The sequence below is a fragment of the Aquila chrysaetos genome, chromosome 13 (genome assembly GCF_900496995.4).
Source record: "Aquila chrysaetos chrysaetos chromosome 13, bAquChr1.4, whole genome shotgun sequence".
In the NCBI taxonomy this organism is placed as follows: domain Eukaryota; kingdom Metazoa; phylum Chordata; class Aves; order Accipitriformes; family Accipitridae; genus Aquila; species Aquila chrysaetos.
The window spans coordinates 30,089,671-30,113,804 of record NC_044016.1 but is presented as its reverse complement, the minus strand read 5'-3'; the positions used below and the strand labels follow the sequence as shown (position 1 = coordinate 30,113,804).

The following is a 24,134-nucleotide window of genomic DNA, read 5'->3' as shown; positions in this document are numbered from 1 at the left end:
GCAATGCTTTATCTGAGGCAAGCAAAAGAACGAAGCAGGTTCCAGTTACAGTACTTAATGTATGTCCACTGGCTGCTAACCAGCCATTATCCACTTGCTTTGAGATTTCCTCAGCAATTCCTTTTGTCTACACTGGTGAGCTATCCCTCCTTACCCTAAAATACTTCTGGTAGTGCCTGGTGCATGTACATCATGACAACTGGAATATGCTTCACAGGCACAAAAAAAAAACCCCAAACCAAGCTGTGAAAAGACGTCTGCTCCACAGCATGCAATGAGATAGCCAGTCCAGTTCTAGAAATATACTTCTGATCAGAAAGTGATTAGAAAGAAAAGCATCAGGGTTTTTTTTCTCCATGTAGAAATATACAACAGTTCCATTAGCATTATTTAAATCATTTTATGAGTTAACAGTGAGAAATGCTGCCAAGAGCCATTCTTCTCCACCAGACAGACAGTGAAATGACTGCTTCCAGCCAGCAGAATACTGACTAGAAGAAACAAGCATTCCTGACTTTTTTTTTCCCTCTGGTTGTTCTGTCTAAACTGTTAGCTGTATAAGTCATTAGATGAGTTAAAACAATGATGCACCAGGTTGCAGACCATCCAATAAAGATTAGTCCTAATCCAAGAAGAAATCCTACAAAGGTTATAATCATATTAATAAGCAAAAGCAGAAATGTCCCACTGCTAACATGACGGCTAATGAGACATACTTTATCCAGCATATCATAGGACTTGTTAAGCAGAACCCTCCAAAATTTGGCTGTTGGCTTGTCCACGTTTCCTTCCACTGAAGATGCCACAGTGTTTATATAGTGAAGAACTTCTTCTAATAGCCTAGATGGAAGGAAGCATCTTTTAGTAAGTAACAAGGACACTAAAGAAGTTGACTGTTACTGGAAAGCATAAAATTTCATGAAACAGCAACAATAAAAGAAAATGAAACACCTAATGGCGAGACTAGCAGATCACATCTACATACTAACAAAAAGCTATGGCAATAAGGACAATTGTGCACATTAAAGAAGTCTACCTGGTACCCCCAAAATTAGCATCTACATACAACAGTAGTTCTACTTAAGAACTCTACTTCACAACAAAAACAATCTGTAAAAATGAGCATTTAAGGAACACAAAATAAATCCTACACCCTTTTTCACTTAGAGCAAACATAAAAGTTAAGCCTCTGCAAAAGAAACCCTCATTTTTGCATCATTGGCTGTTATAGCCCAATGACTACAACTGTGATCTGTGATTACTGGTAATTTTCTTACACCAGTACAGGGGCACCTGTGAATAACGATTTTTTTTTCCTACAAATGAAGCGATATGTTTTTCTAAAAATCTGGAATTCTTTGAGAGACTTCTTCATCAATATCGTAATAGTTATGGCCACGTATGTAAATAAGCACTATCAGAAATACAGAAGGAGTGGATATTGGTTAGAGCAATCTTTCAGAAATAAAAAACTACATCATATATATATATATATATAAAAAAAAAAGCCAAACCATAACAAAACGCAAATAACTTGCATATAATAAATACAGCTTCTTGCCAAGGACTACGTTAAAAGTAACCTTGGCAAAAATACTCTAATGGGACTACACTTAAAAAATGTTCCCAGGTTGCAGTAAAGCTAGAAATAGGAGGAGTGAGCAGATGTAAATCATACCTCTGTTCCAACTTCTGCAGCTCTTCTGTTTTTTCACATTCAACTATCTGGTTTGAAAAGGAAGAATGAAAACTCTAAGTGTGAAACTTACATCCCCTCATTAAGTTAATATCCCAGTACACACAAATTTGTTTGTTCTGAATGAAAGTGTCCACTAACATGGTAATGATGAGTTCCCTGCAGTTGCACTTAAGCCATCATTCTAGAAGAAAATCCGAGAATCTTAGGCAATGCAGTAACAGTAGTGAACACATTTTATGCTGGTGGATGATGTTCAGTTGAAAAACTGGGAACTACTTCCAGCTAGACCTGCAGCCTGAAATTGGTAACATTTATTTTGTCTTTTCAGAGTTAACAGTATGAGTCCCACACCAAACTTGGAGTTATACAGACTGCGAGTGAAATCCCAGACTCCATAAAGCCAGTGGGAATCCACTGGGACCAGAATTTCAGTTTGTTACCTATTCATTGATCACACAAACAGAGTCTATCTGGAAAAGCCTTATTAAAAAATAATTAACATTACTGAGAGGTTTCAAAACTGTGTCAATAAAGGTGTCAGCAAGATACACTGGACAGATCCCCTTTGAATATAAAGCTGTACTAAAAAGCAAATTAAACCTCATCTATTACAGTATGGCACAATAACTTAATGTGATCAGTTTAAAAGCAATCTGCCATTATTACCTTTTTCACAAAACTCTGAGAAGATAAAAGTTGTGACATGAAGGAGACTGACAAGAATTTGAAATGCCGAAGTTGTTTGTCTGAGTGAGACTCCACATTAAAGAGCTGCCCATCCTGATTTTTTAGCTTTGTCTTGCATATTCTTGATGTTTTTGGCCCAGGATCATCTGTTGAAAACATTCACAAAACAAATTTGTAGCCAAGAGAAAAAGACATTTGATTTCTGATGACAGAAACAAAGGAAAATTACAGTCAGATGCCTATCAAGGATAGTCATTCTGCAGTATCCAAAATTGTGTCAAAGTTCCAAAAAAGATGCTCTGACATACCACAGGAAATAAATTTTTGATTTCAGCAGCCTCAAAAGAAGTAGTGCCATTTCACTGCCATTCCATCTGATCATTTTAATGTGAAGAATCTTCCTTTTTCTTGGTGCTAAAGCTATGGTGGTACACTGGCTACAAACACAAGAGACTTTTGAGGCAGGACCACATACACTGTGCGTCACATATTTGGGAAAACTGCTTTCAGTGTCATGACATGGTCCTTCCTGGCTGAGAAAATGTATTCAAACAACAAATACGGCAAGTCCTAACTTAAAAAGAAACAAACAACCCTCACACACCTTCCCCAATGCTCTTTGAAATAACAGACTGGGAAAGTATTAAAACATATTGTTTAATTATTGCTCCACTATACTGTAGTAGAAAGAAATGAAACCTTGAAAAAAAACCAGAAATGACTGGTAGTCCCTGTGATCTTGTCTGCTTTTTATTTCAACTAAATGATTTACTGTACCTTCTGAGAACTACTGTTTGATTCTAAGTGCTCAAATTAATCTATAATTAAAAGGATTTAAAAAAAAGTAATCACATATCTTAGCCATTTTATTAAAAAAAATATTCATTGGAGTAATTTGGTATCCCTTAGTCTTCTGTCTAGAGGAGTAATAGAATCACAGAATGGTTTGGGTTGGAAGTGACCTTTAGAGGTCATCTAGTCCAACCTTCCTGCAATGAGCAGGGACATCTTCAACTAGATCAGGTTGCTCAGAGCCCTGTCCAACCTCACCTTGAATATTTCCAGGGATGGGGCATCTACCACCTCTCCGGGCAACCTGTGCCAGAGTTTCACCACCCTCATCGTAAAAAATGTTTTCCTTATATCTTGTCTAAATCTACCTTCTTTTAGTTTAAAACCATTACCCCTTGTCCCTTGTAATAGGAAGGTTTACATGCATTTGCTGACTCTGTTTTGTGGTTACCTTCTTTGTTCTCTGGCAGCTCTGTCAAGTACTGGATTATTTTCATCATGCTCTGGAACTGAGAATGTACATTAAATTCACAACAGATGGAAATCCAAAATTCAGTGTCTGCTTCCAGAACAGCATCCTGTTTACGGTTTAGGAAAAAAAAAAAAAAAAATATCAAGAATTAAAAAAAATATAACTAGTAATGATAAAAAGACTCAAAAACTCCTTAGTGATTTTGTGAAAATGCTATGGTGAGCTGGATACTGCCAGGATTAACACCAAAGGTAATAGCAGCAAGCTCTTGGAGAGAACCTAGTTCCAAAGGGGTGTAGAAAGAGATTAAATTGCTACAGCAAAGACTGTGTCTTCTCACCAATGTTCCTTTAATAATTCTTCTAGTTTTCCCCATAAACCATGCTTTCACCTAATCCGAGGGCCTGTCTACACAAAAACATAATACGGTTTTTATCCTGGTCTGTACAGGAAGACCAGTATCATAGAATCACAGAATCGTTTACATTGGAAAAGACCTTTAAGATCATCGAGTCCAACCGTCAACCCAACACCACCATGCCCACTAAACCATGTCGTGTTTCACAAACAGTTAAAGGAAAGAAAAAACCAACCAACTTTAAAAATATTGAAGCACTTCATAATGAGATTATCAGCTCTTCAGGTCAAGGATTGCTGTACAATATGATCTCATTTATTGTTCAGGCTCTAGGACAAACCAGTATTGTATCTGCAATGCCAATCATAGTCGACATCACCATCAGGTTCTGCTGTAGTACAAGTTCAGAGCTCATTACTTTTTTTAGCATAACCTAGGGGCTTATCTTGCACCTTCTTAAAGGCAAGACCATGAAGTTGACCCCACTAGTCTTCTAACCTTGTCTGTGCTTGATGTCGCAGTCACAGTTTTGGTCACATACTGCTCAAACAGCAGCACCAGGAGAACCCAGAGGAACTTGTCTCCTCCCACCGTAGTGATCAGCTGGGCCAGGATCGGCAGGCGGCGGTGCTCCGGCACATGGGGCAAGGCATCCACAAACACACGGATGATCTTTATCACCACCTCTTCCACACTTCCCGAGGACTCTGACAAATCACTGTCTTCAGCCTGTGTACAAACAGGTACAGCAGTTCAAACAGATTATTGCAGATGGGTGTAAGTTCTTTCTTGTAAATTCAGAAAATGAGAGAAAGCACTACGTGCCTGATAACAGCATTACCAAAACATCATCTCAAGGAAAATATAAGTGCTCCAAAATAAACAGTTTTCAATCACACAGTTCCTTTTCAGTGTTTAAGGAAGATACTTCAAATAAAATTTAACAAAAAAAAGGAAAAAATAAAAGAAGAAAAAAATGAAAAAAGAAAAGAGAAAAAAGAGAAAAAAGAAAAAAGAAAAAGGCAAAAAGAAAAAGGCAAAAAGAAAAAGGCAAAAAGAAAAAGGCAAAAAGAAAAAGGCAAAAAGAAAAAGAAAAAGAAAAAAGAAAAAAGAAAAAAAAGAAAAAAAAAAAAAAAAAAGAAAAGGAAAAAAAAGAAAAAAAAAAAAAGAAAAAGAAAAGGAAAAAAGAAAAAAAGAAAAAAGAAAAAAAGAAAAAAGAAGAAAAGAAAAAAGTTACTTGGCATCAGCTGAAACAAGGAGGACATTTTCAAGGGAAAGCAATGCCACATCCTTCTGAAAACTTTGCCTGTAAGCCTGATAGTTAGGGTCTTGGATTCAAGGGCCTGGTAAAAATAAGACAAGTAGGCTACATGATCTCAGGTAAGTAACATTAGGCTCTCCTCACATGTAATGACTGTGTGTGCCAGAAATAATTTGTCACAGAAACTTATGATAGCTGCTATGAAAGGTTTTAAATAAAGAAAAAAAAGGAGAGAGAGACAACAACCTGGTTTCTCTAACAGAGATCTGCAAGAAGATATAAAATGTGTATACATATCATTAAAAAATCCCCAGCCCACTGTTAGAAGAAGAATTTTTTTTCCCCCCAATTCATTTTTATATAGGAAATCTGTATGGCATTTTTCATGTTTAAATCTACGAATGACTCTAGAATTTAAGATTTATTAGGTCCAAGTGAAATCTGACTGAAGAAAAAATGTCCCCTTTGAAAAACAATGATGTATTTTTATTTTGATTTATAACCATTTATCTAAGATGTCCAGACAAAAACAAGAAAACCCACACAAACACCAGCTGGAAGAATAAAAGCATTTGTCAAATATTTATTTTACCTTTCCACTTCCTTCAGACCATGTCTACTATGGATATGACCGTGACATACTATTATAGGACTAATAACCTCCTTCGTATTTCCAGTGGTGGTTCTACTGAACTTGCCTACTATTTTTATGATGAAAAACCTGAACTTAAAGTATGCTTCAGGTCCTCTTTAGGTCCAGTTGTGATACTGTTTTGGCTAAACCATTTATCAAGTGCAGAAGCTCATAAGATTAAAAAGAAGCAGTAGTGTGATGAACTCGGAGTTGGTCAGATGAGGAGTAGTCTGTTAATATAGTTATATATAATATAATATCCTAGAATAGGCTACAACTTATTCTACCACTGATATTCTACACCATTTACTCTACTTAATTAATAATCTTATTGTTCACTTGTTCCTTTCCATTAAGTAGACAAATTTACCTGTATAAGAGCAGGAATAACCATCTGCACTGTCTTATTAATTACTTGGAACGTGTAAGTATCATCCAGACGCAACACGTTTGCTCCCATGAATGTAAAAATGGGCATAATGTTATGGAGAACCTTATCCTGGGAAAAGAAGACAGATTAGATTAGTTTATTTTTTGAACTGTGCTGCTCTGCATATTACACCTTAAGGCATTTCTCCTTCCCACAAATGCCACTAGATTCCTATAAAAGAAAATGAGAATCATTAGTATCTTCCAAAATCTCCACTAAGCTAATTTTAAATGTATAGTGTCCTGTAGAGCTACTTACTATGGGATTGTTAGAGTTCTAAGTATTATTTAGAAACCAAGATACACTTCTAAGCAAGTAATTAAAGAGTGGAAATTGAGAGTTTAGTCTGATGAAGTACCTTGTATTCTTCAACTCAGTGCCATAGTAATATGACAAGTAAAATCAGCCATGGGGAGATTTGCAGAAACACAAATTTGAGCGTGGCAGATTCCAGTGATTTTCGTAACTTTCCCACCCACCCTTCTTATATCTGTAAAACATCTGCAATATCTACAATCATACAATGGAAACCAACCATGGTCATTTTAATTTGGGGCTTTTTTGGGGGCTAGACTGTAATCACAGTAATTAAGAGGGCTGGATTAGAGGTGTCACCTAGCTCAAGAGTTAGTTTCCTAGATTTTGCCAGAACTTAGAGCAAGAAGTTATGGGCACATTTTTTATTCAGTTTTAGTGAAGTGATGGAGTGTTCTAGATTTAAAAAGAGAGATGAGACTCATACAAAATATTTCCTTGTATTCTGACCTTGAAAATCTTGTAAGAACCAATATTAATGTAGAATAAAAGCTGAGTTCTATAGCAGGTGATGGCAGTAAGATGGCAACAAAGAAAAACAACCCCAACATTAAACAAGCCAAATCCTCCACAGATTTGTCAAAAAACATTCCAGTTTTGCCTTTTGGGAAAAATGCTATCTTTCCAAACATGAGGAGAAAGTACTGAGTTTGATACATCTGGATACATTTTGCAGCTTTTATAGTTTCAAAGCAAAATGATCTTAGAAGAGTGTGCATACAGTCAAATTTCAATCCATAGCAGAAAAGGTCTGTTTCTTGGTCGATTAAAATCAGACCAATCTCGTTTTATCATCAACTACAACTACACTTCTCAGTGTTGTACAAGATAGGAACTCGTAAGAATACATGTGCTATCGGGCTAGATGTTTTCTCTCATGTATATAAAAAAGCAGGGGAAAGAAGAAACAATGCATGAGAACTTTGACCACAGCGGGGAGGCGAGGCACGGCTGTTGTCAGAAAGCTTCTTTGGTTTCTAATACACTTCATTGCAAGTCATAAATGACTAGTGACCAAAGCATCAAGATAGAGGTTTGTTTTCAAGTAAAACAGAATAGAAAGCCCTAAAAGAGCAGGGAACCTATAAATTTTGCCTCTTGCTCCTTTCAGAAAGTTTCTCCTCACAGAAAGCTCTGTACGTTCTTCACAATATTTGGGACCTGAAGAGAAGAGCCGACACATACATTTCAGGTACTACTTACGGGAAACATGCCAGCAACAGCACCAAGGAGAAGCAGTGCATGGTGGTGTGTCTGGGGCATTTTAGAAATCCTGATGCACTGAACTATCACTTCCACGTTGAATTTTTCTTTGTCAAGGATATCTGCAAGTAAAAAATATTCGCTGCTTAACACTTTAACGGTCAACCATGTAGGAATAAACAGTACACTCAAGCACTGGTTTCAATTTGCAAACCATACCTAAGGGATTGACAAAAAATGATTAAGAAGGCAAACTTTTATACCCTATAGAGGAACGTATCTCTCCGCAACAATACAGCGTAGACTGAGAGAGAGAAAAAAGTTAAAGACCAGTGTTTTAATGCTGTACTGGTGACAGAAGTACCAAGAAACGAGTCTGGTAATTTTTACCTGCTGGGATCTTGCTACCACCTGAAGACAATTTCTGACAGATGCTTAGCAGGCAGCTGAGGATTAGCTGCTTTGTATATTCCATATTTTCTTCTTCTGATGCCGTAGGTTCCAGACACCTATACATTCAGGAAAAAAAATAGAGAATGAAAAAGGAGACAGAAAAACAAGTGACCAAACTGCATTTTAAGATACAAATAAAAAACTGCAATCTTCATTCTACAGAAGTTCTAAATTGAGGCTTCTAAAAAGCATTTGCCAAAAATTGTCTCTTCTTTTTTGTTTTCAAATACATCACCTGGTCTAATAAGAAACACTTATCAAAGCACTGTCAAAAGTATAAGATGATTACATGAAATATGATTGCCAGTCTATGTAAAGGCAAGTCATACGGAAAAAAGGAAAAATACCCAATCTATATGTAAACTTCCCTAAGTGCCTGCAGACAGGGCTGGCAGGAAAAGCGATAGTTTTCTTAGGTTGCACTGGATGAAGGCTGTTCCACAATGTTTTGGGAGGAATTTTAAAGCTTAGAGTATTATTATAATAGCTCTGCAGAAGACACAAGTCCTGTCAATTGTGCCAGTTTTAGCACAGGTGTCATCCTTCTTAGCAATCTCAAGCCCTCCACCTGAGAAACAAAGTCTTCACATAAGCTACACATCAGGTAATAATCTTAAAAAGCCCATCACATTGTTTAAAGGGCCAAAAAGTCGTAACAGCTTCCTGTTCCCCTCATCTGATTTACCTAAAAGAAGTTCAAGTAAAAAAGGCAAGCTAAGCTACAAAACGTGGCAACAAAGCAGAGAGAAAGTAGCCCCTATTTTAACGCTTTACAGTGTCTGCTGCTGAAGAGAACGCTCAAGGACTCATGTGTTATGGAGGCACGATTACCGGCTCAGCAGGTTAAAAAGCGCAGGTACCAATGCCTGTGGTCGTCTAAGTTTCTTCTTATGCTGCAGTAATTCCAGAATAAGCATAACCCTCTGCCAGCTGAATTGGCTTGTTTCCGGTGCCAATTCTGCATCTTGAGGCTTTCTGAAAAGATAAGACGAATAAACAGGATATGCATTTGCGAAGAAAATAGTACAGTGTTTCAAGGAACAAACACACACATAAGTAAAAAAAAGAAAAATTTTCTTCCACATAGTAGGATCTTTTACTGCTTCTCCTGGGAAAGATGGCAACGTGTGGGCTTTTGATTGAAGCAGCAACACATTTTAAGCAACCAACAGAAAATCCAGACCAAACTTGAAAAAACAAACAAGTATAGCATGCCTTCGGTGTATACAAAAATTCTACACAATGAAGCAGACTTCTGTGGAAAAATAATAAGATCTATTACCAAATAACTGTCCAAATGCTGATCTCCTTGCCATCCAGGAAACTTGCATCTTCAGAACTACTCATTGTCTAACCACTGACTATGCAGGTGATGGGGGGGGTGTGCAAGCATGTGTGTTTATAAACTCTGACAGACACAGTTTACAGATGGATCGATCTAATGGGTGATGATTGTTAAAAATGGTCAAGTGAAGGAAAATAAGAACAGCTATTCTAGGTCAAACCAAGAAAACCAACTCAATAACCTGTTTCAACAACGGCTGACAGCCGATGCTTAAAGAGAATAAGTAGACGACAAAACAGCTCCTTCCTTAGGAGAGTGGAGAGAAGAAACAAGATGAAGAGATCTAAAAATTAATTATTATATCAACATTTTAACTGAAAGAAAATACTGTTTATCAGTCAACTAACAGGAACATTTTGATGAGCATCTGTAGGCTTCAGCCACGTGTATGTAATTTGTCCATACATCTTTATTACTAACCAAGTTTAATACCTACAAAAATGAATCTTGTTCAACTGTGTCAAGGCAGATTCTATAAAAGCAAATGTCAACATTAACGCTACTGGGTTTTTTTTGTTGTTGTTGTGTTTTTTAAATTTTGACTATAGTTCCATCAGTTCTCAAACAGCAATATGAGCCGGCTTTCTCTTGCCAAAGTAGCTCAGAGTTATTTTACTGTGCAGGGGAAAAGAAGAAATAAATGCTTATGCTTTCAATACAAACTATGCAATGTAGTAAAACAAGTGGCGTTTTCCAGCTGTACAGATAATGTTTTTGGGTTTCTAGTTATTTTACCTCTGTTGCTGCATTTTCTGCCTTCTAGTTTGCTGAACAGTGGCCAGACTTTTGGTCTTCTCAGGAGGCTCCAGTTCTCTGACAATCTGCTCAGCACACACTGAAATCTGAAACAAAGAACAATAATGCAAGTACCAATAAAAAAAGTGTCATATCGCACATCTATGCACCCTCCTTTCTTTTAAAACGCATCCCTTTCATGCACATACGAGTACATAATCCACATATTCAAGTCATATCTCAGAAAATGAAAATCAGTGCAGCAGAAAGAAGTGACTTCTGCTGAATTCATTCACATAGTATAGTAAACAACTGATGCATGGCTTTTAAAGAAATACCTTCTAAAAGCAGTCATTTAACAAACTTTTCATGCCATTAGCACAATTATATTACATGACAAATAGTTTCCAATTCCTTTCATGCTACGAATGGTACAAATGACGAGTGTTACTGAATGTAGCAACATAGAACCACCGCAACAGGTTTGAAGATATTTCTGTGTTTTGGAGTTTGTTACTTACCCCTTTAAACACACTGCTAATTGTCTGGGCACAAAGTGGGTTCTTACAGTTTAACAGTAAGTCAAACAGTACTTTTAATAGCTTCTGTTGCACCATTCCATCTGACACAGCTGCAAAGAATGGTTTAGTAATCTACAAAAGGGAAAAAAGAAAGGATGCAGAGAGGTTTACTGTAAAAGGTTAACAAAATCACAAGCTATGGAACTTAGGTATGTCAGATTATGTGTGACACACCCAATCACACACACATGTTAGTATGAACATATATTGTAAAAATTTGCATGTTAACTATGTATTTGTAGATATCCAGGAATCCTTAGATGCAAAGCACATACTTCTGAAATATCCGTCAGACATACCAATTCCCAAAATTTTTCACACAGCTTGCCTGGTGGGGGGGACAAACTTGCTGTTGCTAGCCTTCGGTAAGTATATGCTAATACCTGGCTAATAGAAGGCCTGAATTTGTAGCCTCCTTCAGATGAGACTATTTCTCACCTGCTCTATTTTCTTGACAATTTTCCCTCAGAAGAAAAACATGAAGTAAAGCTCCTGCCTGACTGACAAAAACTAAGGACAGTGGAACAGTAGTATCTGCAGGTAATGATACAAGTATTCATCTGCATGCAAATACAACAATATTTCTATTCTGTACTTGTCAAAATGCAAAACCAAAGCAAGCAGCAATTTCTGCTTCTGGTAAGTTTAAGAAAGTTTTGCAGCCTGTTTAGATGTTTCAAAGACACTACAGAGACCTTGAAAACTTGTACTAAAAGAAAGACAGGTGAAAAGCTATGGGCTCCTTAACACAGAGAGTCCTTTTAAATCCAATCTTAAACACTGCTATTTGCTTTAAGCATAAAAATAAATTAAAGATCTTTCCTAAAGCCATACCTGCCCGAGTGCGGTGATCTGAAATGGTGGAATTTCTTCATAGATTTTCTTGGCAGCATGCAGACTTTTGATAAATAAATCTAGACTCTGCTGATTCTTGCACAAGAGGGTTGCTGAATATTCATTAAACTTTCCAAGGATGAGATGCAGGAGAACAACTTCATCTTTCAACATTGCCTCAGGTTTCTTAAAGACCTTCTCTAGCAACCGGTCTAGTACAGGCAAGAGGTGAGAAAGAATCATCTGCAAACAGAGGAAATCCATAACAGAAGTTTTTATCCATTCTCATTTTAACAAAATTCCAATAGCACAACTTCATTTCACTGCAACATCCCCTCTCTGGTAACATACTGCATACAGTATTTTATGCAATGACTATTCAAGAGGAAAAATACAAGACTTATTGTGAGATTGGCACGAGTACATGCTCATCCGCTGCCTTGCTATTCTCCTTTGCAGAGTAGTATTTCATATTTTTAAAGTACAGAAACAAGACAATTTTTTTCGCCAATTTATGACTACTGTCTTCTACAAAACCCAAATGTGGGGCAAGAACGCTCATCCTCTATGCAGTTCACAATCCTTTCAAGACACATACAACTGAACAGAGCATTATCATTCATAATTTCATTCATTTTTTGAACATTGAACTCATGTATTTTCCAGCATTTAGACAATTCTGAATATACTAGATAAGAGGAGGTTAATACATACAAATAAAATTGATAGTACTACCTAATACGTTACAATTCTGTACAGAAAACTCTATATTCACTGATACCTAACCAAGGTAATAAATTTCTTCTGGAAGAATCTTCTTCTGAAGCAGCCTTTTCAGTAACATCAAGGGAGTTTCCTTAAGAACTCCAGTGCAAAATTCTGCAGCCCTTACATTCCTGGATGGAGCATGCAAATATTTTGTGTTTCATTAAGTCATACTTTGCAGCACTACTGCATATTATTAGAGGTGTCAACTTAATGCCTAATAGTCTAAGACATTATGAAGTTATTTAACAGCATTATTACTAAATTAAATTTGATTTCAGCATTTCAATCAAGCGCAGAACCCATGAAACAACTAGAAAGGTGGCACTTACCTCACCATGGACTTCATGAAGAATTTTCATTAAGTTTCTTGCAATATATGATGGGAAAATAGGGTTCTGTACACAATCAAGTATGCTTTCCAAAGCTTCCAACAATTTCTTCTTCTGGGATTTCTGTTTTGGTTGTGTCTCAAGCTCCTCAAATAGAGTTTCCATAATCTAGTTCATTAACAAAGCAGAAATTAAGTTCTCTCCCTGCAATAAAAATGCTTTAAGTGCAAACAGAATTCTTCATCTGTAATTAAACCAGAAGTTAATACCTCTAATTTGACTGATATTCTCAATTCTCTGTATGTAATAAATCACTCGAATGTTTTTAGTCCTTTAAAAAAAAAAAAGTCTCCTATAGTATACAAAGACAATGAACTTTCCCAGTTAACTTGATTTCTTTTAGAAAAGATGGGAGCCCACAGCAGCAGACAAAACATGTATTAATGTACACCTTAATAACAAAAATACCTGTGTTATGTATGTAGGGTCAGATACTATCTCTTCTGTCTTTTGCTCCAAATGCTGAAGAACAGGATGAAATAGGGACTCCTTTATCCCTCTCAAGGAATGGAGGCAGTTGAGAGCAGCCCTTCGAACTTCACTCACAGGACTACCCAAGTTAATTAGCAAAGATATCACCACTGCAAAAAGAGGGAAGGAAGGAAGAAAAGATAACCGAATAAAGCGAGTGGTTAGAATTTTAGCATATCCGTCCCTGAAGAGGCATCAACTTTCCTTTGGAATTAAAAAGTCATCTATTTTCACTATAAACCTCTAGACGACACAAAACCAACATGAATCTCATAGATCCATGGCTCTGAACTTCACCACAGTCCTTGTATTTGTGTTTAAGCACAGAGAGTTCCTGTATCGCTACTGACTGCCATATCCTTATACTGCACAGAAAGTAAGGTGCTGTAACTGACTGACTTCTTCAGCATAGGAGCGTGTTTCTTCAAGACTTCTAAGATTTTAAAAAAGTGGTTTCACCTACTTTCAAGCTTGGGCTAGTAACTGCAACAGTGAATCAGCAAGAAAGACAGCTGTCAGCCTAGTGCAGCTGAACATAAATAACTATAGATACCCTTCATGGTATGAAGTATAGTAAAATTGCACAAAATTAAAAAATACTGTGATTTAAGTCTTAAGATGTAAGATAGATACTGATTTACTTTACCTGGAGATGATGGTGATAGCAGCTGTTTCTTTTTTTGGCACGTCTGTGATTCAAGCAGTGCATAGCCAATATATAGAGATTGAGTCTGTAGCATTGCATTGACTTCATAGTTCAGATGATTTGAAAGGTTATAACTGTAAGTCCATAAAATTGAAAGGAATTTGAAGAGAACCTCTGAATCTTTTAGATGTACCTTGAATTTAACAAAAAAAAAAAAAGAAAAAAACCACTTGTTTAATAACTGTCATTTGTTTGGCAAACTACTACTCACAACATCTGATAAACCACCCAAATCAAAGGAGTACACAGAAAGAGAACTAAAGAGTCAGAAACAGTGTCTTTTGGGACAAAAAAGTTACTGAGTAGATGCTTTTGAGTAAACAGTACTTGCATGTGTATACAAGTCCACATGTTGCTTAACAGTTGGCTTATTTAGTTTAATAGATAACTTGTCACCCAGAGGTAGGTAAATAAAAGGGATTTTTTTTTTAATCATAACAGACTGAAAACACATCTGTATGAACATTTGCATAGTATGTCAACTGCGCAAGAAAACTGTTATATGAAAAATAACGAACTTCTATTTCCTGTTTTGTGCAGCAGTAATCTTAACATTAAAAGTGCTCGAAGTAATCCCTGACTTTTTCATCAATCATACAAAGTAATTTTCAGAAGTCTATAAACTAGCATCTCAGAAGAGCTAGGCATCCGATTTCCTTGTACAGCACAGCTTTCTGTGATGAATATTCACGCTAAACTTTATTCTTAGAATTTGTCCCTGGATTGGCTGTATAGGCTTTATAATAGAGCATGGACCAAAATTAACAAACTCTGAATCATAAATGCATCACTGACCATCATAGACACAGGTCAGAGTGCCTTCTCCCACCCCCAGTAGTAATCAATTTAAAGTTCTTGCTTACTACATGGTCTGGCAATAGCTAGCATGCTTTCTGTCTGCAAGATGCTCTCCGGAATCCTAAGAGCTCTTCGTTCATCAAACAGGAGTGCCCACTCAACATCCCACAGACTGAACACAGCTTGCCAGAACAACTGATACAGCTTCTGACATACTCTTGTCTATTCTCTTTTCCACAAGTCCACCAAGATCTAGGTCTAGTTATATTAACTGTTCTGGACCTGGCAAAAATAACTGTCTTGTCCCTTTCAAATTAAACACCCTCAAAATTGCAGACCAGCAGTACTCCACAAGTGAAAGAAGCAAATTATTACTGCAGCTGTTGCCTTCACTAGGTCCTAGAACATTACTAACCCCATTCCACAAACTTTCTGTAGTCCCTCCTCCAACCTTCTTCTCTTCTTCTGTGCAGTACGACCCAGCTTGCTCAGTCACAAATCCCACCACAATAACATCCTTCCTCCCCTGCTGACAACCTTTAACTAGCCAAGCACTGAATCAATCTCTTTAACAGCTCAGCATCAGTACAATTTCACTAGATCTTGGAGTGACTTATAATTAGACAAAGTTATACACAAGAATTAACAGCAGAAACAAGTTTTGTTATGAAATCGTTGATATTCTTTTCTTCCCCTGTTTGTGTTTGTCATGTGCTGTGTTCTTGATGAAACAGCATCAAATTTCCAGTAGCAGTGGCTTTGTATCAATTACTTGCTTCTCTTCTCCTGAGAATGTGAAGTCACTACTCCCTGCCATCTAAAATCCAGACTGCCAAAGTCCCTTCTTCTCTTCACAACAATGTACCACTTGATGTGGGTGAGAGAACATGAGATGATGTTATAAGGAAACATGCAATGTCTTCTAAAAGTCTTCCTTTCAATTTTTGTATTTAAAAACTAAAAAATTTTACAGAGCAACTATTTGCTTTGCTCCCAGATAAGACCAAAACTTTTAGCTCAAACTTCCAAGCTCTTATCCTGCAAATCAGTGTTATGTTTTCACCTTTGCCTCAACTGGTCCATTTATTGTTTTTTTACTTTAGTTTTCTATTACATTTAATTAGGGTTAACTAACCAGCTGAAGCTTAGACTTTCATCTGCCTACAGTACTAGCATGCCACAAGCAGTGCTGCATGATCAGTTCTCCATTTTTCTCAGGTTTCCTTAAAATTATGTAACTGTGTAATAGTGGATGACTAATAATTCAGAGCAACAAATGCAAAGATAATACCTTGAGTAAGAGATTCATCAATGCTCTGTACTGAACAGCACTGCTTCCCTCACTTGCTCCACAGACAAGTAGGTCAAATAGCCCCAAAAGGAGGTGCAGGTAGTCTTGGCTATCTTGGTTCAGAGATTCGGGATTCCACCAAGTTTCCTCTAAAAAATAGAGGTTATAAATAAGACACAGTGGATGTATATGAACACCTTTGGAAACCAAGAGAAAACAGACATCTCTAGTTAAAAGAAGACAATACATGTGGCTGATTTCATGTTCACAAGTAAGTAATCTTTACAGACCCTCAACAACAAAAGGAAGAAGGTTAGGGAAACAAGGCTTGCTTGTTTCCAACAACTTCTGAAGACAGAAGAATTAACCTTTTGTCTTCACTTCATTGATATAAAGACAGTCAAAACCTTAACACCTACCTTTGGAAAAGGACAGAGGAGGTTTTAGGCCATTAATGAAGTTTTTCAATAAGAACAGGAACATAGCTGACTCCTCTGCATGAGCACTCTGATCACTGTTGAGCTTATCTATACATGCAGTTAACAAGTCCTTAGGCACCAAAGTGTCCTCTATTGTTTCAACAGACCAATTGAGGGGAGTCTCCTGTGAATGAAAATTCATTTTAATGTATACTGTCACAATTTCATGCAACAGAAGACAGAAAATTAGCACTAAAATTCAGCAATATTTAATTTCCAGCCTCAAAAGAGGTATCCTTATGAAGTGAATTACATTTCTGATTTTACACTTGCATCTGCAGTTTTAAAACCTATGCCAGCTCTTAGTACCATAACTAACAGTGTACCTAAGTAAGGTAACAGAAGAGTAAAATACCATTCTCTCTAAAATATCTCTTCAAAGGGATTAGGAGTTACTCACAGCACTTTGTGGATATTCAGTTTAATATCCCTTCATCTAGCTCTGTTCCAGCAACATAATCCATATCTTTCAGATATTTGTACATATAAAAACTCTTTAATGGAATAATCTGAGGTCTGAGTAACTAATTACCATGTATTGCTATGTGTGTGTGTGAGGGAATGCACGCACAGAAACACAGCCCTGCTCACGTGGGTTTCTTATGCGTGAAAAAAAGAACAAACTGTTTCAACAACAAAATAAATCAAGAAAATCCCAATGGGAAATATGCATAAAAGTAAAGCAAAAAAAGGTAGCAGAAAGATGCAGAAATACTCTTTCTGAACATTGTTCCTGCCCCTGTGATGGCTCCTCCTTCTGCCTCCATGTTACCCCGCTCAACAAGTCTCAATACAACTGCTTATGGAGCTGCACAATAAACCAAAACCCATCAAATTCAGGAACAACACTTTCAATATTGTTGCAAGGATTTGCTTGAGGTTGCAATTCATAGAATCATAGGATCACAGAATGGTTTGGATTGGAAGGGATCTTCAAAGCTCATCTAGTCCAACCCCCCTGCCATGGGCAGGGACACCTTTCACTAGACCAGGTTGCTCAAAACCTTGCTGAATCTGACCATGAACACTTCCAGGGATGGAGCATGCCACAACTTCTCTGGGCAACCTGTTCCAGTGCCTCACCACCCTCATAGTATAGAATTTCTTCCTTCTATCCAAGCTAAATTTACCCTCTTTTAGTTTAAAACCATTGGCCCTTGTCCTATCACTATAGCCCTCGGTAAAAAGTCTCTCTCCTTCTTTCTTATAGGCCCCCTGTAAGTACTGGAAGACTGCACTAAAGTCTCCCTGAAGCCTTCTCTTCACCAGGCTGAACAACCCCAATTCAGCCTTTCTTCATAGGAGAGGTGTTCCAGCTCTCTGACCATTTTCCTAGCCCTGCTCTGGAACTGCTCTTAGCATACTCAGCTGCATTTCTTCTTTCCCCTACTAAACAAGCCAGTGAAACCTTTACTCAATGAGTAAAAACCCTGATACTCCTAAGCCAAACAATGACACATGATGGCACAGGGTAGCTGGCAGAAAGGCTCCAAACTTTGTGCCAAGGCCACAGCACTGAAACATTGCATCAGTTGGTGGGATGCTAGCCTAAAGCTCTGGAATTCTTAATTTTTTAATGCAGACTCACTACAGTGGTAAAATGCTAATCTTAATGGCAGCTTCTAGTACTGCTGCCAAGTGTGTGGTTTTGCTCTGAAAAGAAATGAAGGCAAGATTCTCAGTCCTCAAGGTTTCTGAACTTCTTGTTCTCCAGTAAAACAAGATTTCTCTATTACAAAGAAAATGCCCCCTCCAAACTGTTTACATCTTACCTCTGCAGGATCACAAGCTCTGAGATTTTTTATTTTTTTATCCAAGAAACAGAAGACTTTGATAGCCACTGAAAAATAACTTTCCTTCATCTGTGTATTGCAGCAGCACTGAACAAGCACTGAACCAATTATATGAGTAGTTACTTTCTGTCTCACACTGTCAGATTCTGTTTCAGCAACGAGTATCAGCCCATCAACCTTAGAGAAGTGAATGGAGGAAAAACAACAACAAAAAGTCTGTAAGACAGTGGGACTTCACTATGACTTTACACCGTTTTTCATTTGCATATCCAGTTAAATCCTTGTTACCTTCTATCATCGGTAACAAGTTACTGTCTGCTGTAATGGTGCTCTTTGGAACCTGGGAACGCACAGACATCTGTTTCTATGAACTACCCACAGGTAAACTTGTTTATTCTCCAGAATTTTTTTTCAGTAAACTAAAAATTCCTGGAATTTAGTTACACCAATCATTTGTCCACGTAATAGTTTCACTTCTTTTCGTTATGTTAAGGTAGAAACCTGTTTTATCTAGATTGTATTGGGGTTTGTTATTCAATATATACATATTTGCCTAGCAGCTTGATGATAGCATACTAATGCTAAGAAGAACATATACAAAGTTTTTCTGTATCAGGTTCTTTTATTCTTCTATATCACATACCTACATCACAGCACTACAGTGACTGCCTGGAAAGTAAGATGTCTTAAGGTTAGGGTAGCATGGTACACATACCATTTGCAATAGTAAGGAAGGGTCCCCTGAAGTCATATTTTTAGAAAACAGCAGAATCATTTTCTTGTTGGCCACTCCAATCAACTCTGCAGACCTGCTAGATTTAATTGCCTCTTCAAGAGCTATTCCAAGAAAAAAAATAATCAGACAATTTAGGTATACAAATCACATATTAAAACACTGGTGGCTCAATAATATTTAGAAACAGTCAGAAACATACTAGACAATTTCTTCATCTTTTCAAAGAGATTTTTAAAGAACTCCATTCACACTCAAAGCACGATAGTTTGTTAATAACAGCCAGTCTCCTTCAATAAGTGTTTAGGTTCAATAAGGATGACGTCCTAAATTGTCACAATTTTTATCAAATTAGTTACGATTAATGCTTTACCTTCTGGCCAACCTTTCAGTAAAGGGTGTAAGGAGCAGAGATCAGATTCTGACAGACAAACAGCCATTTTCCAGTCTGAAGACTTTGAATTTGCATTAGTGATTACCATAAAAGGTAACAACTGCATTACTGCTTCATCTAGTAGTTCTTTTTTCTCTTTCAAAATCTCCTCTTTGACTATAATTTTTATTGCTCGCTCCAGAACCTTGTACCTAAAAGAGAACAAGTCATGCTGAAAACCCGTTGCTCAATGATACCAGCAACATTTCTTCCGATTTGTTCTCCATTTTCCATGGTGATTTTCCGAATCCAAATAGCAGCGAGAACAAATAAGAAATTCATGGGAAATGGTATGCAAATAATTGAACCTTTCTCTTGTAACTCAGCATAGATATAGCATAACAAAAAGTATTGAAGGGACAAGCAGTTTTGAAAGTATTCTTTAGAGTTACTTTTAAAAAATTTAATTTATACAGAAAGAATGTAGACTGAAAAAAGGCACAAACATACCACTTTCCATCCTTTGAAAGATCAACTCTCTGGAAGATGTTCAAAAGACTTGATACTACTACTTCTGGATTGACTTGTTTCCTGAAAATCTAAAAAGTAATCAAGAAAAAGAAATGAGAGCATAATAAAATACAATATAATTTACCATATCATAATGGAAAATGCAAATGCTATACCAAGTGGAAATGGGGATCAAACATCACTAATTGCATTCCTATTGATAATCATGTAATAAAAAGGTAATAAAAAATTATCAGAGGAAACAGAAGTTATAAGGCTGCCCAGTATGCCCTCTTCATATGCTGAAGTACGGAGAATTTATTGAATGCAGAAATATTTGGTAGAATTGATAACAATAAGCAAAACACTTTATAATTAAGTAAGAATTGCTTTTACTTTACATAGCATCTGTATGACAAAGATATAAGGCACATTAACAAAAGTTACTAAAGTTTAAAGAAGCACTCACGTGCTTCTATTCCTAATTTTTAGTGATTGAGAATGAATGAACACGCAAGACAAATTATACTACTGCTAATAATATTCTCCACTACTACTAGCAGAAGCAATAAAGAAAGACTGTTACTCTAGCTGGAAACAATCAGTACAATGCATACCAGAGCCCTATCCAGTAAACCTGAGCTGGAGTTTAGGACTTGGCCACTATCAACTGACCAAGTGACTCTCATACGGAAAAACTCAACTGAGCACTTCTCACTAGCGTAATGACTTGTCACTGCACCATTTTCCATCCAAAAGGCAGATAACATGGCTTGTGTTTTTATAGAAAAATGTACAGGATAAGCAGAAAGCACACTTCAAATAATAATCAAAGATTAAAATATGCTTTAGTAGCTACATAAAAAAACATCAGTAAGCTAGGGTTAACTGCAAACACTTTGGGAAAGATTAGGAAGCAGAAATCTGGGGAGGAATTGTGAGGTGGTAAACAATACAAGCCTCCTAAATTTGTGTTACTTCATCCTGTTAAAGGACAAAAGCCGTACACAAAGGACATGAGTAGAAGAAGGACAATTACAAACAATATGTTCCAGACACATATTCAAGACCAGCTAAAATCTCACCTAACATATCAAGATGCAGACTTACCTCCAAAGAACTGAGAGCAGACATTACAACATCTCTGTTGTCATCCCTGAGCCGACCAAAAATTGCTTCTTCTATGAAAGACTGATCAAAGCCTTCCTGAAAAAACAAAGGAAAAGAGCCAAAGGGAAAAGAAAAAAATAATTTGTTGGTAGCACAATTTACAGGCTTTTAATGAAATATCTGAATCGTAGTACAAGAAAAGCAGTTAACATCATCTAAATTAAACCTCACAGGCAGACTAACTTTCAACAACAAAAGAAGGAAAACCAGAAGAATCCATTAACTTAGATTTTATCTTAGACTACAAGCAGCTTAATAAACAAGAACTATATCCAGGCTCCAGAATACAGGAAAATGGTGACAGAAGCCTACTGAAAACACCATGAAAAACAGTGAGGATGACATAAATAGTTCAATGTACCACTCATCTTCAACTGATATGTCTGGCAAACAGCTTTTTGAAGACATTATGTGTTAAGTCAGTTCTGTAAGTGAGAGATTCAGGACACAAACCTTTGATGTTTCAATAACATCTTTCAAATGCTGAAGAGCCAGAACCCGCACAGCTGGCTGAGGATGATTCAAACTAAGCAGTAGGGAGGTATCAGAATCTTCCAGAAACTGAAATACAGATTTCAGAGTGACTCACTGCATGTTAAAAATACTTTAAGTATATATAAGGATAATGGGAGAAATTCTTTCAGCAATTTTTTGTACCAGAAGAAAATCTGTATAATTGAGACCCAAAAAGCATCAATTACAGAACAATGATGTTTTTTAACTGTTTCAAATTTGGTCATCTTCAATTTAGCAGACAGTTTTTGGAATATAGCTTGAAAAGTACAGTAAGCCACAGACACCTTTTTGTCCTAGAAAAGCACTACACTTATCTAAGGATTCTGAGAAAGCTCTAGTGACAATGTCAGTGTGACAGAGCACAGACAGAAACTGTTAAAAAGGCATCCCTGCCAGTCCAACTGTGTGCACTTATCTCAGGAACCTTAAAGGCTAGAAGAGTCATATGCCTTTGTTCTGCATGCCTTCTTTTTCTGGTAATCCACTTGTTATTCAGTCACAGAATCTGTGCCGTTGTTAAATCAGTACAAAAACACATGAAGCACTTCTTTATGTAGTTTATCATCTCCTAAGTGCTTTCGGTCTTTCGATCATTGCAAACAACAGCCATAATACTAACCATCTCTTAATAATAAATTCCTTGGACAGATCTGTTGCACTCATGGTTATTCTGTGTTAGGCTGAGTTTCAATTGCTCTTCAGAAATGGCACAGGAAGAACTCTGCAGTCACTCTATTCTTCCATGTTACCAACTGTAAACATTCATAAAATCAATGCAACAAAAACGACCAAGTCACCTTCACTCAACAGTGATAAAGTTGTTTGTCAACTTTCCTAAAACAGATGCCTCTGACACTGACAAAATCTTTAAGTAAGATGAGACCTTGCTGGGCACCACCATGTTGTCACTATCAACCACTACAGTATATGTAGTGGCCATGTTCCTAAGGAAAAAACGTATTGATAGAAATCGGGGCAGGTGGAAATGCATAAAATTTAACCATGAAAGAAAGCTCACAGTCATGACCCTTCATGATAAACATGAACTTGAAAGATCTGACAGCTTTTGATTTTACCACTGTTTTGATCAAGCCCCCCCCCCCCCCAATCACATTTACATAAGTTGGGTTGTTTTGGTTTGTTGGGGGTTTTTTTTTGTTTGTGGTTCAGGTGTTTTTTTTTGGTGGGAATGGTAGATATTTTGTTCATGTTGTGAGCTGGCAACTAAGCACCACACAGCCACTCACTCACTCCCTCTCTACCCAATGGGATGGGGGAGAGAATTGGTAAAAAGTAAAACTTATAGGTTGAAATAAAGACAGTTTATAAGGACAGAAAGGAAGAAACAAATAATGCTAATGCTAATGCTAGTAATAGAATTGGAATATACAAAACAAGTGATGCACAATGCAGTTGCTCACCACCCACTGACCGATGCCCAGTTAGTTCCCAAGCAGCGATCCCTCCCAGCCTCACTCCCCCCAGTTTATATACCAGGCATGACATCCCATGGTATGGAATATCCCTTTGGCCAGTTTGGGTCAGCTGTCCTGGCTGTGTCCCCTTCTTGCTGGCTGGGCAAGAGAGGCTGAAAACTCCTTGACTTAGTCTAAACACTACTTAGCAACAACTGAAAACATCAGTGTGTTATCAACATTCTTCTCATACTGAACGCAAAACATAACACTACACCAACTACTAGAAGGAAAAGTAACTCTATCCCAGCCAAAACCAGGACAGTTTAGAAAGAGGAAGAGAGAGCAGAATTTTCCCAAAATATCAGCCTTCTGACAGTATAACCAGGTAAGAGCTAGGATCACGGGCTGAGCTTCTACCTACCTTGTATTTGCCACAGCTTAATGAAAGAGAAATAAATTGGTGAAAAAGATTTTGGTCAGCCTCATCTGTGCAATCTTCCAGGTGCTTCTCCAACACAGAGTCTAAGGCTTTAGGATACCTGCCAACAGACAAAACCCCCAACGTTTTCCACAGAGCGTTACAGAAGAGCATGTATTTACTAGAGAAATACAGGGAAATACAAGGAAGGTGAATGCACACGCACTCATCTGAACCAGCTATTTTAAGTAGCTTTACAAAGGCAATCAACGATTATGTCTTAACACAGATGAACAATATGCAGACCACTAGGATAAATAATGAGCAGAAAAGGTCATGCTACACAGCAAACACCTGTACAAAGCCAGTAGGTCTGTGTCCATGTGTTACAGTCATAACAAAATATGTAAGGACAGATCAGTAAAATAAAATTTGCACAAAGATTAGGAGTCAGTTATTTTTACTCTATTTATTTGGGCAAGAATATTGTGCTTACTACACC

General features: G+C 37.2%; 1 protein-coding gene across 5 annotated transcripts in view; it reads right to left on the bottom strand.

Moving 5' to 3' along the window:
* Positions 1–24,134, bottom strand: part of HEATR1 (HEAT repeat containing 1) — a 39,950-nt gene that overhangs the window by 6,831 nt on the left and 8,985 nt on the right. For 4 of the 5 annotated variants that reach the window (XR_005933795.1, XM_030035925.2, XM_041128230.1 and 1 more), the window contains exons 11-34: positions 23,636–23,753; positions 21,734–21,841; positions 21,221–21,316; positions 20,111–20,199; positions 19,601–19,812; positions 19,210–19,331; positions 18,474–18,671; positions 16,642–16,825; positions 16,223–16,371; positions 14,074–14,266; positions 13,365–13,537; positions 12,897–13,064; positions 11,800–12,042; positions 10,906–11,037; positions 10,385–10,491; positions 9,136–9,279; positions 8,242–8,360; positions 7,852–7,973; positions 6,274–6,402; positions 4,507–4,737; positions 3,630–3,756; positions 2,366–2,535; positions 1,679–1,725; positions 717–840 (exon numbers count right to left, since the gene is read on the bottom strand). Coding sequence is in view for 4 of the 5 variants with exons in the window: in XM_030035925.2 (XP_029891785.1) it covers positions 717–840; positions 1,679–1,725; positions 2,366–2,535; positions 3,630–3,756; positions 4,507–4,737; positions 6,274–6,402; positions 7,852–7,973; positions 8,242–8,360; positions 9,136–9,279; positions 10,385–10,491; positions 10,906–11,037; positions 11,800–12,042; positions 12,897–13,064; positions 13,365–13,537; positions 14,074–14,266; positions 16,223–16,371; positions 16,642–16,825; positions 18,474–18,671; positions 19,210–19,331; positions 19,601–19,812; positions 20,111–20,199; positions 21,221–21,316; positions 21,734–21,841; positions 23,636–23,753 (3,505 nt within the window). In the remaining variant the exon portion in view is untranslated. The remainder of the gene's footprint in view (positions 1–716; positions 841–1,678; positions 1,726–2,365; positions 2,536–3,629; positions 3,757–4,506; positions 4,738–6,273; positions 6,403–7,851; positions 7,974–8,241; positions 8,361–9,135; positions 9,280–10,384; positions 10,492–10,905; positions 11,038–11,799; positions 12,043–12,896; positions 13,065–13,364; positions 13,538–14,073; positions 14,267–16,222; positions 16,372–16,641; positions 16,826–18,473; positions 18,672–19,209; positions 19,332–19,600; positions 19,813–20,110; positions 20,200–21,220; positions 21,317–21,733; positions 21,842–23,635; positions 23,754–24,134) is intronic. The other variant, XM_030035926.2, reaches the window with a different exon arrangement.